This window comes from Adiantum capillus-veneris, chromosome 1 (genome assembly GCF_014529385.1).
Source record: "Adiantum capillus-veneris isolate H3 chromosome 1, ASM1452938v2, whole genome shotgun sequence".
Lineage (NCBI taxonomy): Eukaryota > Viridiplantae > Streptophyta > Polypodiopsida > Polypodiales > Pteridaceae > Adiantum > Adiantum capillus-veneris.
This window is the reverse complement of record NC_140931.1, coordinates 86,768,534-86,786,726: the sequence shown is the minus strand read 5'-3', so window position 1 is coordinate 86,786,726 and position 18,193 is coordinate 86,768,534. Positions and strand designations below refer to the sequence as shown.

General features: G+C 43.1%; 1 protein-coding gene across 5 annotated transcripts; it reads left to right on the top strand.

Annotated features, from left to right (window-relative positions):
• Positions 1–1,151: 1,151 nt before the first annotated feature.
• Positions 1,152–15,381, top strand: LOC147465115 (uncharacterized). 5 transcript variants are annotated; one of them, XM_086518292.1, is made up of 7 exons: positions 1,152–1,405; positions 1,536–1,770; positions 1,857–1,995; positions 13,229–14,213; positions 14,302–14,346; positions 14,448–14,529; positions 15,030–15,381. In XM_086518292.1, exons 4-6 carry the CDS (start codon positions 13,620–13,622, stop codon positions 14,508–14,510), a joined length of 702 nt encoding a protein of 233 aa, XP_086374418.1. In that variant the 5' UTR covers positions 1,152–1,405; positions 1,536–1,770; positions 1,857–1,995; positions 13,229–13,619; the 3' UTR covers positions 14,511–14,529; positions 15,030–15,381. The 5 variants fall into 5 exon arrangements, 2 of the variants coding, with proteins under 2 accessions (XP_086374418.1, XP_086374409.1); XM_086518283.1 differs by having other exon boundaries at positions 1,508–1,770; XR_015188917.1 differs by lacking the exon at positions 13,229–14,213 and having other exon boundaries at positions 1,508–1,770.
• Positions 15,382–18,193: the final 2,812 nt, after the last annotated feature.

Genomic DNA, 18,193 nt, shown 5'->3' with positions numbered 1-18,193 from the left:
TGACTCACCATGGGCCATGGGGTAAGATTGCGATGCAAGCATTAATCTTCCTCGGCATGCCAATTGGTGGTGCTCTGCACAATTGGTCTTTGATGACCTAGGCCGCAATATCAAACTCTGAGCAGAGCAAGGAGAAGCAGCAGGGTAAACGATGCCCTGCAAGTGTGATGATTGCTATGGCCGCAATAGCAAACTCTGAGGAGCAAGGAGAAGCCAAAGGGCAAATGATTCCCTGCATGTGTCCACACTTTGACCATTATGGCCAACGGGATTATCAGTTCAGTAGGTTATGGCGGACTCAATTAAATGGCGGCCATGTTGCCCTTGCAACTCATGGCGGATTCAGATAAAATGGGGGCCATGGTGCGCTTGCAGCTCATGGAGGCTCCGAAAGAGGGGGAAAACTGTGGCGGGTGTCAAACTTGCTCGACACATTAGTGCAACCAGTAGGCATAGGGGGCTATTGGATCTCCTCTCACTCCCTTCTTTTTACAAAGAAATTATTGATTGCAAAAATTACCCCATCTATCCTCACCACAACCTTATCATCTCACCTGGCATGTGCAATGACACATGGCAGTGCTAGCCAATACCTTGAATTTTTAAAAAACGCTGGTTTTGACCCTTAAATCTCCCGCGGGCCGCTCTACATCCCTCTGCATGGGGACGCGTCTCCACTTCTGAAACCCAAGCAAGCAGTGTGCGCAGGCGGTCGACTTCGACTTGCAACCTATAGAATTGACGCCTGGTTTTCCTGTCAAGGGCCATTTTGCCTATCAAAAAAGGTTCTAGAAAAATTCACCTGTGAAATGACAAGTGCAGCTAGAGAATTTTTCTGTCGAACGACAAGTAGCAAAAATTTATGGCTGTCAAATGACAAGTCCTGATTTGTGAATTACCTGTCATTTTTTCCAGTATATGAAGGATACATACTAGTAGATATAGATAATAAAATACATATATGCTATGACTCATGAGTCAATGGTCATGACTCTGGTCCACTTTCAGACTTCAAAGAGACATTGATCATGGCAAGTGGCCATTGGCCAGGGCCCAAATTTGATGTGGCTCAAAATCTTAAGGCCGGACACTCCAAAGGATAAGCCTTGCAACTTGAAAGTTGCGCGTACAACCTGCGAATCATCGAATGCCCTGCTAAAAACTAGAGTGCGAAAAAATTAACCCTGGTCCCTGTCGCTTTGAAGACCTGCGAGTTGCAGCAACCGAACGGAGAGCACAACCACTGGCGCACAAAGGGGTTCAAGGGAGCAAGATTGAAGCAGGTTGCACTGCTGGCTGCATTGGTACACAGCTACACTGCTTGTGAACAGGGTTGTGTGCTGACTCTTGAGTAGAGATGGACGAACATGCTTATTTCCACATTGCGACTACAGTCAGCAAGAAGGTATGCGAGAGCCTTGAGGCTTGGTTCTTGTGGAGTCTTAAGAGAATGCATAGTGCACTGTTGATTTCTTGTGGAGTCTTAAGAGAATGCATAGTGCTACAGAGTTGAACCTGGGTCTTGCTACGAGCAGATTCGCTGAACCTAGGAGAGGTCCTGTAGCCCACGTCAGCTCCAGTTCACTGTCACGCATCTCATGTATCCCCAGCAAGTAGTATTGCGCGCACTATCGACTTGCAACATGTATCCCTCTTCTCGTCCGCGTCAGCTGCAGTTCACTGTCGCGCGTCTCCTGTATCCCCAGCAAGCAGTACGCGCCCACTATAAATCGTCCACGTATCTGAATCCCAAGCAAGCAGTGTGCGCAGGTATGTTTTCAAATTTGCTCCACTGTTCACGAATTAGGATCACCCTCGCCCTAGTTGATCGACAGTCTTTTGTACGCAACTACTAGCCCATCGCCTACAATGCGTCTAATCGGAGGACACCAAGTAGAGACAAGAGCACTTTGCCATTGATCTAGCCTGAGAGGAGGAGATTTTGTGCGAATTCAGGAGGGCTTCGATTTCTTGAGCCACTACTTGCAAGCTCAGGTCAGAATTCATTTCCTCAAGCCTTTTTTCTAGCTGTTTTAGGGACAGTTATTTAACTTGTTTACTTTTTGCAAGTGATTTTAGGTTTCGCACTTCTGTATATTTCGCAATTGTATATTTCGCACTTCTGGATGCCGTTCATGCACCTCTATACAAGCACTGCTGTGTAAAAATAAATAGTGGTGATGCACACTAGACCTATGAAAAGATGGACCACCTTGCCTTCTTTATTGTAGAAGGTTGAAGTCGTGTCTGATTTGCATCGGTCTTTTTGCTTCTTTTATGTCTGTTGTCATGTTTTAGTAGGCAACATACCTAGCTAGGTATATGATGCATTATTGTGGTTGACTTGCAATGTTCTAGAAACGCATGAATTTTGATTGAAAAGAGAGGAATTCTTCCATAAAAGGTTTTATAATGTTTTCATTGGGTTATACTACATGTGATAAACATGCTGCTTAAAAGTAGTTGTGATGATGAACTTGCCAGTGCACACTTGTACATGGACCGATATGCTACATCTTCTCAATCATTTCCACCGAGTGCTAGCGTATTGAGTGATGAGGAATTGGATTGGTACATACTAGATTGTGTGTTATGCATCCAATCATTATGTGATGAGGCCCGCACATCTGTGGAATTTCAAGATGATCTCTTGAAGATTCTATTTGGGGGATTGAATGTGAGTGCTCGAAAGAAGGAGCATATGACACCTCAAGCGCGCTCTCTTGCATCCCTCCTAGTTTGCAAGCCAAGAAATTGGAATGGACAATTGGGGGGTAAGAGCATTCCTTGCAAATTCTCTCAGCTATTGCAAATGTACAAAGAGATGGGCATGGTGACCCCTCAAGAATGGAAGCTTTGTGTCGGCACCGAGGATATGTCCCATGATCCTCAAGTTTTTGCACCTAGTCCTGAGGATTCATATGAGGGTGCAATTCTCAAGTGTGACTGTAGCATCAAAGACAAACCATCTTCTTTAGTATGCGACCGTAAAAAAGGTTGCAAACGATGTCCGGAAAACAAATGTCGGTTGGCCAGTGGCCGGTAGTCAATGGTCGGTGGCCAGTGGTCGGAAGTCAATGGCCGGTGGCCGGTGGCCGAATGCAATGGCCGGTGGCCAAATTCAAAAGCAAACTTGTCTTCTCAAGGGCGGCCACACATGGACGGATTGGAGGGTCCGATTTGGACTTATTCGCACAAGGGCGGCTACACATGGCTGCCTCTCATAAGAGAAGGCAGCCCTTTTGGCCTATAAAAGGAGGCCATTTCTACACACATTTCATAGTGTGTGAAGTTGATGCAACAAGGTGAGTGTGAGGTGGTGAGAGTGAAGCAAGGCGGGAGCTCCATTAAGGGTATAATCCCTTTGTAAACTACTTCTTGTTTTGAAGTACTAAAGCCATTGAGTGGCTGCTTTCCCGTGGACGTAGCCCACATTGGGTGAACCATGTATATCGTGTGTACTCTCTCTCCCTCTCTCTACTCTATAATCTCGTGTATGTAAATATGTCTCTCTCCATTAAGTTATCTACTCAATTATCTATTTAGCTACGTCTTATTTCCTAACAACTGGTATCAGAGCAAGGTTTGCTCGTAGCTAAATTATCTCAAGGAAAGGATTCCTTGAATTGAGTGGGAGTTATGGCGGAGGAAGGGAAGCTCAAGATTGAGAAGTTCAACGGCAAAAACTATCAACATTGAAAGATGCAGATTGAAGACTATCTCCACCAGAAGGACCTTTATTTGCCACCAGGCGGTCTTGCGAAGAAGCCCACAACAATGGAAGATGAAGCATGGATTGTCTTTGAACGAAAGGCACTGGGAACAATCCGGTTAAGCTTGGTGTCAACGGTGGTCTTCAATGTTTTGGAGATGAAGACCACGAAGGACTTGACGAAGTCACTTGACGACTTCTACGAGAAACCATCGGCATCCAATAAGGTATTTCTTATGAAGTGCTTGTTCAATCTAAAGATGACAGAGAATGGTTCAGTTGCAGAACACCTAAATGACTTTAACACAAACATAAGTCAACTTCGATCGGTGAAAATCAATTTCGATGACAAAGTGCGAGCTCTCCTTATACTATCATCTCTACCGGATAGTTAGGACAGCCTTGTGATGGCTGTAAGTAATTCTATTTCTGGCGCAAATACTCTTAAGTTTGATGATGTTGTGGGTGTTCTCCTAAGCGAGGAAATACGAAGGAGAAGCACAGGAGAATCATCAAGTGCTGCACTATCAGTGGAAACAAGAGGAAGGCCTAAGGAGAGGTTCAAAAACCAAAAGGGTCGTGATCGCTCAAGGCGGAGCAAGTCACGCACAAAGTCGGTTCTTGAATGTTGGAACTGCGGCAAGAAGGGCCACGTCAAGAAGGATTGCTGGTCCAAGAAGAAGAAGGAGACAGAGTCTCAAGATAACAAGCCAGCATCGGAGGCCAATGTGGCAGGTAAAGTAGAGCAAGATGCTCTAATTCTCTCATTGGACAATGTGTCTAATTCCTGGATAGTAGATTCCGGGGCTTCATTCCATGCCACATCACACAAGCAACATTTCCAAGACTACACCAAAGGTAATTTTGGGTATGTATACTTGGGAGATGATGAAGCTTGTGAGATTGTCGGCAAAGGTACTGTTTCTGTCAAAACTGCTAATGGAAATAAGTGGAAGCTTAAATATGTTAGGCATGTTCCTTCTCTTCGCAAAAATTTGATCTCTATAGGACAATTGGATGATGAAGGTCACAACATTGCATTCGGAAACAAAAGGTGGAAGATCTCAAAGGGATCTTTGGTGGTTGCCAAGGGAGAAAAAGTCAGTACACTTTACTTGTGTAATGTTAGCACGCAACCTTCAGCTTGTGCAGCAACTACAGAAGTTAACAGTGCGGTGTGGCACTACCGACTTGGGCATATGAGTACCAAAGGAATGCAAATCCTTCAAACAAAGAAGCTTCTACCAGGTTTGAAAGAAGTGGACTTAGAGTTTTGTGAAGATTGTGTTTATGGTAAGCAAAAGAGGGTAAAATTTCAAAAATCAGGAAATGAAAGAAAAAATAAAAAAGTTGAGTTGGTTCATTCTGATGTTTGGGGTCCTACAAGTACACCATCAATTGGTGGCTCATTGTACTATGTAACATTCATAGACGATGCGACTAGAAAAACATGGGTTTATGTCATGAAGAATAAATCCGATGTATTTTCCATATTTCAAAGGTGGAAAGCCTTTGTGGAGAATGAAACAGGTACCAAGGTTAAATGCCTCAGATTTGACAATGGAGGCGAATATTGCAGCCAAGCTTTTGAAAGCTTTTGTGCTAGCAATGGCATTCGGAGGCAAAGGACAACCCCAAGGACACCTCAACAAAATGGGATTTCGGAAAGGATGAACAGGGCAATCATGGAGCGAGCACGAAGCATGCGGCTACATGTAGGCCTACCGCTTGAGATTTGGGCGGAAGCTGTAAGTACGTCTGTGTACTTAATCAATCGGTCACCCTCAACGACATTGGATGGGGGAGTTCCAGAAGAGGCATGGACAGGTTAACCGGTGAATTATGCATTTCTCAAAGTGTTTGGGTGTGAGGCTTTCATGCACATAGATAGAAGCCTAAGATCAAAGCTAGATGCAAAGTCCAAAAAGTGTTTCTTCATTGGCTATGGAGAAGGTGACTTTGGGTATCGCCTATGGAATCCTGAAGATGGTAAAATATTAAGGAGTAGGGATGTAATTTTTAACGAACAAAATATGTACAAAGATTACTTGGAAAGAAAACAAACAAGAGAAACAGGTGATGAGTACATGGAGCTTGAGGACGGTGAAGAACTCAAGGACTGCAAACGGTGACAATGTGCAACAACGTCAACCAAATGAGGACCCTCAACCTATTCCCCGAAGCTCTACAAGAGCATGTAGACCTCCAGAATGGTTTGTTCCTTCCTTCAACCATCTCTTGATCTCAGATTCTGGAGAGTCGGAATCATACGAAGAAGCTATGCAACATGAATCCAAAGAAGAATGGACGAAGAGCATGCAAGTGGAGATGGACTCACTACATCGCAACCAAACATGGGAGTTGGTTGAGTTGCCTAAAGGTAAGCGGGCACTTCAAAACAAATGGGTGTACAAGGTGAAGGAAGAAGAAGGTGGGAAGAAACGGTACAAGTCTAGGCTTGTGGTAAAAGGTTTTTCTCAAAAGAAAGGTATTGACTTCAATGAAATATTTTCTCCTGTTGTAAAAATGAACTCAATTAGGCTTGTCTTAAGCCTTGTGGCTACTCATGATCTAAATCTCGAGCAAATGGATGTAAATACGGCATTCCCTCACGGTGACTTAGAGGAGGAAATCTACATGCTTCAACCAAAGGGGTATGAAGTAAAAGGTAAGGAGAAAATGGTTTGCAGATTAAAGAAGAGCTTGTATGGTTTAAAGCAAGCATCAAGACAATGGTACTTGAAGTTTCATCGATGGATGTTGGATCATGGATTCACAAGATGCAACTCGGATCACTGCGTCTACACGAAGAATTTGGGAGATGGAAAATTCATCATCCTAATGTTGTATGTTGATGACATGTTGATTGCAAGTGCTAACATGCAGGACATCAAAGACCTAAAAGAGGAGTTGTCTAAATCTTTTTCAATGAAAGATTTAGGTGCTGCAAAGAGGATACTTGGTATGAAAATATCAAGGGACAGGACGAAGAAGACAATAAATCTATCTCAAGAAGATTACATCAAGAAGGTACTAAAAAGGTTTGCAATGCAAAATGCAAAACCATTTTCTACACCTTTGGCTGGTCACTTTAAACTAACGAAGGATATGTTTCCAAAGACACAAGAGGAGATAGACTATATGTCTAAAGTTCCATATGCTGCAGCGGTAGGTTCTCTAATGTATGCTATGGTCTGGACAAGGCCAGACATTGCACATGCAGTGGGAGTTGTGAGTAGGTTCATGGACAACCCAGGTAAAGATCATTGGCAAGCTCTGAAGTGGATACTTAGGTATCTAAAAGGGACAACAACAAATGCTTTGTATTTTGGAGGAACTGATATTTTTCTAGAAGGTTATGCTGATGCAGATATGGCAGGTGACAAAGATACTCGAAGGAGCACTACTGGCTATGTGTTCACGGTTGGAGGCACAGCAATAAGCTGGGCTTCAAAGCTGTAGAAAGTGGTTTCACATTCTACCACGGAAGCAGAGTATGTAGCAATGATGGAGGCAAGCAAAGAAATTCTGTGGCTTCACAGATTCTTAGAATCGAAGAGCTTGGATTCAAACAAGACAATTGTGTCTTGTACAGTGATAGCCAAAGCGCTATCCATCTTGCGAAGAACTCAGCCTTTCATTCAAGGACAAAGCACATTGAGGTGAGATATCATTTCATACGCACTCTTTTGGAAGAGGGACAGCTAAAGCTAGGAAAGGTGCATACAAGTGAAAATCCTGCAGACATGTTTACAAAGGTCGTCAACAAGGAGAAGTTGAGCTTTTACTCATCTTCAATCAGCATTCAAGGATAAGAAGCCAGAATGGAAAGCAGTCACAGGTTTGGTTTGGAGATCCATCTCCAAGTGGGAGATTGTTAAGTATGGAGCCTGATTTACCCTTGTAATTTTTTGTGGTAAAAGCGCACATTTGTAAGGCCCCCATTATGAAGAGAAGCCATCGTGCGTAAAGGAAAATCACTTATCGGAAAGCAAAATTTTCAGAGTCAAGAATCAAGGGCAAATTTAGGGGCCTCCGTCCCCGAGACGTTTTTTTTCCCTCGCTGGAATATTCCTTTTCGTCGGAATATTATGGCCGGACGGCGCTCGGAAAGTGGTCGGAAAACACCCATCGGTTGGCCGGTGGTCGGCCGGTGGCCGGTGGCCAAATTCAAAAGCGGACTTGTCTTCTCAAGGACGGCCACACATGGGCGGATTGGAGGGTCCGATTTGGACTTATTCGCACAAGGGCGGCTACACATGGCTGCCTCTCATAAGAGAGGGCATCCCTTTTGGCCTATAAAAGGAGGCCATTTCTACACACATTTCATAGTGTGTGAAGTTGATGCAACAAGGTGAGTGTGAGGTGGTGAGAGTGAAGCAAGGCGGGAGCTCCATTAAGGGTATAATCCCTGAAGGGGATCGGGGAGCACAACAGACGGAGAGTGAGAGAGAGAGAAGGAGACACACATACTATGTGGGTGGGGAGACTCAATGAGTGAGCAACCCCCTATACACTTATGCTATGTATTACAAGTCAGTGGGCGCCTAGACTCTGGGCGGCCGGGCAAGGCACAGGCGCCTATACCCCAACAACCTCCCACTTAAAGGTGACTGTGCCTTTAAGCAAGGGAACCTAGTCTAAAGACTACAAAAGGTGAGAGAAAACCACTCTCAACCAATGCCCACTGGCTGGCTGTGATCGTGTGCATCCGGCTGTCCTACTCCCGTGGAAGTCCATACACCACCAGACGTACCGCACATGTACTACAAGTATGTACACAATACCTGCATATCTCCCTCGTGCACTATGCCATTATCAGTCAACAAATGACTGACAATCCCAACTGCAAATGCTCCCACTGCAGCTGCGATATCCGGTCTCAAGATCAACATCTCATACATGAGACCACCGAATGCCGATGCAATGCTAGCGGGCCCTACTAGCTCTACGGAGCATGCATCAACATATATATCCCTGGCAATAGGCATCTCTGACTGACAAGGCGTGTGAGCCACATGCATCTCCTGACTGTTCGCAAAAGACGCATCAACCGGTCGTGCAACCTCAGAGCAAACGAGCTGCTCTAGGTGTCTGCTGGAAGACATATCCTGCACAACTATATCCCCATGCTCACTGTCGAGCATAGAAAGGAATGACTGCATAATCATTGACATCTCAGCCTCCTCTGCAATCATCCACTACAAACATGACGACTCAATCTGTTGTGACTCACTAGAGCTCTCATGCTCTAACTCCGTATGCATAGACTCTTGCACAACGTCCTCCTGTCGTGACTCACTAGAGTAAGACCGCTCTACCTGTCTATCCTGCATAGAAGTATCTCGCACAACTGACTCTCTACTTTACTCAGTCACTAGCAAAGCATGCATGTCTGACTCTGTCACATCTCTGTGTGACTGCTCAAGTCGTGCCCCAACTGTGTGCACAACGAGCTCACTACTCTGCACTCCATGCAAAGTACCCTGCAACCCATGAGCAAAAGAGACTCGCCTGCTCTCTCGCTCTCTACCTGGCTGCGTGATCACAGAGACAACACCGTCTCTCGCGTGATCCACATGCAATGGGTAACCTGTACCACTCCTGGCACCTCTCGCAATCACTAGCGAACCCAAATGCATCACAAAATCTCGTTCTCGTAGCGAAATCTGACATCCACAATCTCTAAGTTGACCAATCGAGATCAGACTCACTGTCAAATCTGGTACATAGCGCACATGTCGTAACAAGTAAGATGCACCACTCGGTAATGACAGTCTCACATCTCCTGCACCTGCTATCGCATGCACCGATCCATCGGTCAAATGTACACTGCCAAGCATCCCGCTAGAATAGCTACAAAACCATGCACGATGCGGCGTGAAATGAAACATAGCATCTGCGTCTAGCAACCACTGCGAAGGGAGTGCACTATCCACATGTATAGCATCTCGTGCATAGCTCGAGGTAAAAGTGACATCCCCGTCACTAGTATACTCCGACACTACATCTGCCTCAACTGTCAAAGCAAATGAGTCCATGGCATCACTACATACATCTCTGAGACTGCCATGTCTCCTACGATGTCGCATACGACAAAAACAGCGCCGTCTAACGTGTCCAGAATGACCACAATACCAACATGTCACCTGTCGGCGTGCTCGTGAATGTACATGTCTCACACGAGTCCGTGATGACTCAGATCTATCATACATATCATGTAATCTGCGCCAAAGTGCTCTCGAAGTAGCCTCATACATAACAAGAGCATATACAGATTCCACAAGGTGCAAAGAGAGCGTAGATAGTGCCATCTCCTCTAGCTCCTGCCACTGATCGTCAGACATGTTTGAAGGTCTACCTGCATCACCTCTCAATGGTTGATGCAACCCTCGCTGTGTCAATGCATCAAGTATACACTCTCTCCATGCCGCAAAGTCTGACCCATCAAACACGCGCATCTGTGAGAGGTCACAATCTGATCGATCACCTGTCTCTGCCATGAGCACAAGTAGCAAGCTATATAGCAAAACCACCTCACCAACAACACCTTGAAACTGTCTACAAATATGGCCAGAAACACAATGTAAAACCTGTGAGACACACTCCAAAATAGAGCTCCCGCAATGTCAACCAAATCAGCCCTAAACTGACTCGAATCGCATCAAACAAAAGTCTGCAAATATGGCTGTAAAATCTGATGCAAAGTTGCACCAATAACCGTGCAAAACCTTTCACAAAATCACAAGCCAATATGACTCGAATCCGCATAAATATCTGACAAAATTTTGGCAGAGTCTCCTTTGTAACTGGAGAAAAATCTCAACAGTAAACCTCAAAGAGACAATAATATATGCCACAATGGCCAATCCGGGAATAAAGTCGACCGGAATCACCTCACAAAGTCATACATATGAGCATACCTGCTCTTGCCGGAGTACCACTCAAATAATCTCAGCCATAAACAAATACACAAATCCATATATGGCATACATAAACCGCCAAGACCATGGCAACATAGCTCACTCTCGCATGAGTGGCTCTCTGGACAAATGCATATCCAAAAACCTGTGTACACCTATGAATTTGCTGGTTGCTGCAGAAAATACTCCGTGTGTGTGAGATATACCAAAAACAGTGTTTTTGGGACCCGAAAGTGCACAAATAAACCTGCTGCTGTACCTGCTATAATTCAAAGCATAATTTCAGCAAATAGACATCACCATCGCGTCCGGAGCATGCCAAAACCCTGACCTAGACTCCTGGATTATGTAGATCTGACTCTGTATGACGGAGCTACGCAAAAAACTGCGTTTTAGAGCCCGAAAATGGCAAAAACGAGCTGTACACAGTCTTGAACGTGCTCCTGCTCCACTCTGCGTGATGCAATGTCCTCTCAATGCAAGCTCCAACACAAGATCTCTGCCACAAAAACATCCAAGCACTCGAATGTCAAGCTCTCCTCCGCCGAGCACTTCTCTAACGAGCTCCACTGAGCTCAAAAGCTCCTCTCACCAAGGAAGCCGCAACCGCCTCCTCGACCAAGCTTGACCACACCAAGCTCCTAAGCTCCAAAGACAATGCTCCTCAAGCTAAAATCGCTCTCCGTGAAACTCCACGATCGAACTCCACCGTCGAGAGCGAGCAAGCTATCGTCTCGAAGCTGTCAAAGCCATCGTGCTCTCCGCGGTCACCATAGCTCTGATACAAATTGAAGGGGATTGGGAAGCACAACAGACGGAGAGTGAGAGAGAGAGAAGGAGACACACATACGATGTGGGTGGGGAGACTCAATGAGTGAGGAGCCCCCTATACACTTATGCTATGTATAAAGTATATAAGTCAATGGGCGGCCGGGCAAGGCACAAGCGCCTATACCCCAACAATCCCTTTGTAAACTACTTCTTGTTTTGAAGTACTAAAGCCATTGAGTGGCTGCTTTCCCGTGGACGTAGCCCACATTGGGTGAACCACGTATATCGTGTGTACTCTCTCTCCCTCTCTCTACTCTATAATCTCGTGTATGTAAATCTGTCTCTCTCCATTAAGTAATCTACTCAATTATCTATTTAGCTACATTTTATTTCCTAACATTTATCTATGGTTCATCTTAACTCTGTGCTCTATGCCTTTTTCTTATCATTATCAAGTTACATTTTTCTTTCTTTCTTTGTAAAGGGGGATCCTCGAAATTTTGCTCTCATGCTACATTGGGATGGCTTCCAAGCCGCTTCTACAACGATGAAAGATAGCGCCGTAGTTGAAATAATGGTGATGAATGGGGGCAAAAGATCAATTTTGGGATCTTTACCCGTGTTGTTTTTACCTCTATCTCATAAAGACTTGGAGATAAAGCATAACGATATACTTGGTGCATTCTTGCATCCTTTGCTTTTGGATCTTGGAAAATCTTTTGTGGAGGGTTTTGATTTGCATTATGCATATCCTTCTAGTGATATCAGTGGCAAACTACAAGATGGAAGAGTCACATTGAGAAGCATGCTCATGTTATGCACGGGAGATCATCCTACTCAATGCAAACTTGGGCAAGTGAAGCATGGTGGAATGAGGTTCTGTAGGCGAGACAAGGCAAAGGCAACACTTGTGGGTGATTGCTATGTTTATGATGCTAACAGATTCCAAGGCAGGTATCCACCAAAGAAGAGGCATGTGGAGAAGATGTGGAGGACTATAAAAAGGTAAAAGAGATGCATGACAAAGAAGAGAAAGGAGGAAACCTTAAGAAAAGGGGGTTTATCGGAGGAGTCTACACTTTGGAGACTCTTTCACTTGTATGGTTTTGACATTTCTAAGGACTTAGTCTATGATTCCATGCACATCTTGTCTCTTAAGTTGTTTCAAAAGTACCTTAGAAAATTGTTGTCAACCGCTTCTACATCAGTGAAAGAGGAAATTGATATGGCTGTGAAAGAGCTAGAGAGGGCAATACCCAAGACTATTTTGAATAGTGGACGATGGCCATGACATCCTTCTCAACACTACAAAATTTTCAAAGCGGAGGATTGCCAAAAGTTTATTCAGTGGTGTTTGCCCCATATTCTAAATGTAGTCAATGGAATCTCCCAAGAAGATGTGGTCCTTGGAAAGCTTCTTATTGATATCTCACACATGTTTTTTGAGTGTACAAGGCAAAAAAAGGGATGGACCCAAGATGACATAAGTGTTTGTCGATCTCTTTTGCTTTCATGGTGCATCTTATCGGAGGAGTGGGAGAGTCCAAATAGCTCTCCTTTGGAACATGTTACAGGTATTAGTCCTTTTTTTAGTTATGACAAAATTCATATCATTTCAAATTCATGCATGCATATTTATGTTATTTGTTGTTTTTTTAGGTAATGGTGAAATGCTTGATGACATCTTGAGACATGGGTCGCACGATTGTTTTTGGTGCTTTTCTTTTGAGAGATGTGTTTTGGGCTACTTGAGTATACCCACCAATAACAAGGAAAATGAGATTTCTTATACTAAGTTCTTCTGTTGTCATTTGTTTACAAGGATCTGGAAACAAATCCATGTTGAGAAATATGGGGCATGATGCTTTGACAGAGATAAGTATTTTGTAAATTCTTTCTTCATTTTCCTAGAGGGACATGGAGATCAAGAAGTACCAAGAGATTGTGCTGATTGGCATGAGAAATGTATTCTTTTGGTATCGTGAGAGGACAAAGCCAAAGATGTATGGAATGCATGTTCTAGACTCCTTCCAAGTAGTTGCGAAGGCTTGGTAAATAACAAGGGTATTGTTGGTGGCAAGGAGAAGAAGGGTCTTATTGTTGGTGGCAAGGAGAAGAACGTTTTTACTCTTAGTGCATTTGAAAGGGAGTCATTGTTTTCTTTCTACAATTGGAATGGCTCAACTTTGCTTACTTTAGAAAATATATATGATATGGGTGTGTTCTACTTCAAGGCCTTTTTGCATGGATGTAAGTATACACAAGGTGACTATGTGGTTTTTCAAGATAAGCTATCTCAAACATTGCAACAAGGAGGAGGATTATGTAGAGGCCGTCTGAAGAAAATATTTCTTCATGAACAAGAAGGAGAACTTCAGCTATTTATGGTCATGGAATCTACGGTTCAAAGCATTTACATCATGAATGAGGTGACATGGATGTCTCTCGTGCGCACAAGTGAGAAGAATAATCTAAAGGACATGGTGCAACCTCTTGCTTGGCTCAAGCATAATTTTTTTTGGTTAAGATCTCCTATTGATGGCCTGAGGATAATGTATGAGGTGAGTGGGCATAAGGTTCGAGGGAGATTGGCGAAAAGAGGACAGCCGGGTTATGTCCCACCATGGACTGAGCCTGGAGATCATGTCATTGCATTCTCCGATGACTATCAAATGAAGGTTTCTTTTATTGTGGAAGTTGACGAGCCAAGGAGAAAGGCCCTTCTTGTTTGGTTGGATGACGCAGAATCTGAAATTTTTTGGCTGGATTGGAAATCTATAGTTACTGTAATTCCAAGCTCCACAAAGGTTATTCTCCACCTTGACAATATATTCACCTTTTTCTTATTTATTACTCTTATGTCAAGCTTCTAACCTTACTCGTTTCTTCTTTCAGGGTAGAGCGCATGAGGGCATGTCTTCGCAGCGTACTTGTCATGGGGTAGTTGTTCGCAAAGCCTTTGTTTAAAGTTTCAATATGAATTTGATATGTCCAAGCTTTAAAGTTTGTGAGGGATGAATCCTAATCTCTGCTATGAAAAGGGATTGCTAACTAAGGTTTTTGACAACGAGCTCAATCTGAAGCTGGATGCAGAGAGCTCATGATGGACGGACCAGTTTACTAGTAAAGCTCCTTGTCTTTATGTGTTTTTTACTTAAGATGTTTGAAACTTGCGTTGGTCTCTCTCTCTCTCTCTCTCTCTCTCTCTCTCTCTCTCTCTCTCTCTCTCTCTCTCTCTCTCTCTCTCCTCTCTCTCTCTCGAAGACACATAGATATATTTATATATACCATCTCTATGATACAAATGCATGTATGCATGTATGTATGTACATACATGGATACATAAAACACATACATGTATAAATTATATACACATGTATTATGCGTATATGGATGTACATACATGGATACATACAGATATAAATGTATGTATGCATGCATGTATGTATGTATGTACACGTCCACAAACACACGTACAGGTACATATTGTGTGCAAACACACACACACATGTATGTGCTGTATCTATGATGGATATTATGTCCGTTACCATGGAAAATACTTGACGGGCGTTAATTTCTTACAATCTTAAATGGAATTTGATTGTCATTTTGTTGTTTGGCAGGGGTCCGTTGGTGTGTGGTAGAGCTGTTTTTTCAGGTGGTTGTGCAATGCCTTGTGTTCTGTTCTTATTTTGGCACCATTTCTTGTATGGTCAAGTGCAATGCCCTTGTTGGATCACACTCTTTGCTTCTTTCTTGAAAGTTGCTAGGGTATGGAAACTACGAGCTATGCTTCATCTTTGTTAACTTTCAAATTGAAACCGTAACAACTCCTTTTTTTGTGAGGACTTGAAGAATCGTTCTTCGGATAGTCTATGTTGAGTTGATTGTTGAATGGTTCTGATAGATATACCGTGACAACTCCTCTTTGATAAAGACAAACTTGTTGTAGACACTTTTGTTTTGAACAACACATCTTGCTGGTATTTTAAATCTGATTATATAAGTAGTGGCTTGTTGTTTACAGTTTTTATATGAATAGCACCTCTTGTAGGTTGTAAAATTCTGATCACAGTTGCAATGTTGGTTTACGTTCAATAATAAGTGCAGGCAGGGGTTTGTGCTGTTGCAGTTGTTTATTTTTGGGTTAGTTTTTGTTGCAACCAAAGTGCAGCCAATGTAAGGCTTTTGCTTGTTGATGGTTCAATTATTCGATAATTGTTGGTTACATTCGATGTTGAAGTTGGTGCAAGCAAGGGTGTGTTCCGTCTGTTGCAGTTGTTTGTTTTTGGTCAATCTTTCCTGTAGCCAAAGTGTAGTTTGTGCTTGCTAATCGCTTCAGTCGGTCTTCTTCTGGTAGTCTCTCTTGTAGCCAATTTGAGGCTATTGGTTATTGATTGCTTCAATTATTTGATGTCATCACTAGGAGAGCTTGGAGCATCTCAACACAATTTGTGTGAGAGAGCCAGTGGGCATAGGTTGAGACAAGTTTAGTCCCTTACCTATTATACATACTACTAGGTCCTATAGTAGTACCACTTATGCGACACATTCACCTTTAAGTGGGGGATTGTTGGGGTAAAGACAATGTGCCTCTTACCCCGAATGAACATGCAAGAGACGTCCAACCGCCTATTACTTGTACACACCGCATAAAACCTGGTGAAAAACCAAGAGAGTCTCCTCTACAATTGAAGTAAAATCTCAATGCAAATCTCAACCATAAAATCGCATCCAAGATGCCAAAGTGGGAGAAGCTCTTGATCACTAAAAACTGACAAAAATCTATGAACAAAAGTTATGGCAAATTGGGAGTAAACCTCGACCACTACAGTCTCCAAAAGAGGACTCAAAACCATAAACCAAAACACTACTCAATGCCAATGAGTAGAAATGCTAAAATGGCTCCACAATTCCACATACAATGGCAATCCGCACTCAGCATACATCCACGGAGTGACCGCACATGAACAAGCGCCAAAAGAGTTGCAATCCAAAAACTTGATCAATGCAAAACCACTACTCTCAAGACTCAAGAGAGCTCACCGACACTCAAAAGCACTCGCCAAAATGCATGTATAAGGGGCATAGACAACGCACCATAACCATCTGCAAATCCATTTGCGAAGATCATAAACCAAAGCACAAAATCACTGTCAAAGCATCCTATGAAACCTTGTGAAAGAAGCTTCACCTGTGTGCTCAAAAACCGTGTCTCTCAAGAGATCGCTTCAATGGTGTGTGAACGCCTCCGTGCTTTGTTGCCCAAATCTACCAAAAACCTTCAAACCACAAGCTCTGCACAAGCTGAAATTGCATCTTAAACTCATAATGTATGCACTCAACTTTGAGCACTTGCCGTGCTTCCAAAAAATGCATTAATCTCTGCACATGCTGAAATTGCATCTTAAACTCATAATTTATGCACTCAACTTTGAGCACTTGCCTTGCTTCCAAAAAATGCATTAATCTTGCACACTATGTGAAAACAAAAAACTTAAATTTTTTGTATAGAGTCAATCTGAGCTGAATATCAACAAAACGGTGAGGATTTTGTAGAAAGTGTCTTTTGCAAAGTTGTAGACCACATCGAAACAAAGGGATTTAGCGGGTAGAATATTCAAATCTGCATTCTACGAGCATAAAAAGGAATTTAGAAACAATGCTACTACTCACACAGCTTTTAGGGTAACACCTTCACTTACACACAATTTCCCATACTCTTTTTTGAGCTTCCATAAGAGTATACATCACTCGCAGGCTGAGCTCGCAAGCTGCCATTGCATTCTCACAAAGCTTCTTGATCTCTCCACCACTGAGAGAAAGCAAGATATCACCTTGAAGCTGTCAAAGCCCTCGTGCTCCTTGTCATCGCCAAGCCGTAGCTTTGATACCAATTGTGAGTGCACGAATGCTGTGAGTGTGTAAAGAGCAAGAAGGGGAGAGAGAGAGAGAGAGAGAGAGAGAGAGAGAGAGAGAGAGAGAGAGAGAGAGAGAGAGAGAGGAAGCACATCTTTGAGGCTCGAAAAAATCCACAAAAACTTTAAAAATTTGTCTTCTTTTGTTGCCACTTAAGGGGCTCATAATTTTTGGCCCCAAAATCTGATGCACATTCTGTAACCCATCCATAATGAAATACCTTTCATGACCTGCTACTTCGTTTAGGATTTCATCCTAGAATGGTAAAGATTAGTGATACCACTTCGTAGTAGCATTGAACAGATTGTAGTTGATGCACTCTCTCTACTTCCCATTCTTCTTTGGAGTGATGACCACATGTGAAACCCACTCCGACTCGTTCATATGATAGATGATACCCGCATCCAAAATCTTATTGATCCTCTTGGTTGTCCCCTCTTCATCAGAGTTAATAGCAATTCTCGCATTTTCTCAGACAAATCCTGGGCTCCCAATGCTGTGGAATAGCTCCCATACCTTGATTCCCATGATTCTCATCCTAGACAACGTCTTAAGGACTCTGTGGTTGAGTAGAACCACCACCTTGTAACCTCTGAGTTTAACACTAGAACGGTAACAGGACACTTTTATGTCCTTGGACACTTTTGTGTCCTGTTAAGTGACCATTTTGCTTGAATTATTTGAAGAGTATGAAAATGAATTTCTAGGTGCTATATATCCACAAATTTGCCTTAGGAGTTGAAAAAAACTTAGCATTTTTTTTGGAGTATCGATCTCACCATTAACCTTACTCTTGCACAACATTTTTGAACCTAAACTGTGTGAAAAAACGGGTCCTGTTTTTGGCTTTTTTTCAATTTTTGGCAAC

Excerpts from the sequence above, each read along its gene's own strand:
- LOC147465115 (XM_086518292.1), top strand. The coding sequence starts at position 13,620 with ATGGGTGTGTTCTACTTCAAGGCCTTTTTGCATGGATGTAAGTATACA. Across the intron at positions 14,214-14,301 it reads TAATTCCAAGCTCCACAAAG|GGTAGAGCGCATGAGGGCAT; the intron begins GTTATTCTCCAC and ends TTCTTCTTTCAG. Across the intron at positions 14,347-14,447 it reads CGCAGCGTACTTGTCATGGG|GGATTGCTAACTAAGGTTTT; the intron begins GTAGTTGTTCGC and ends TGCTATGAAAAG.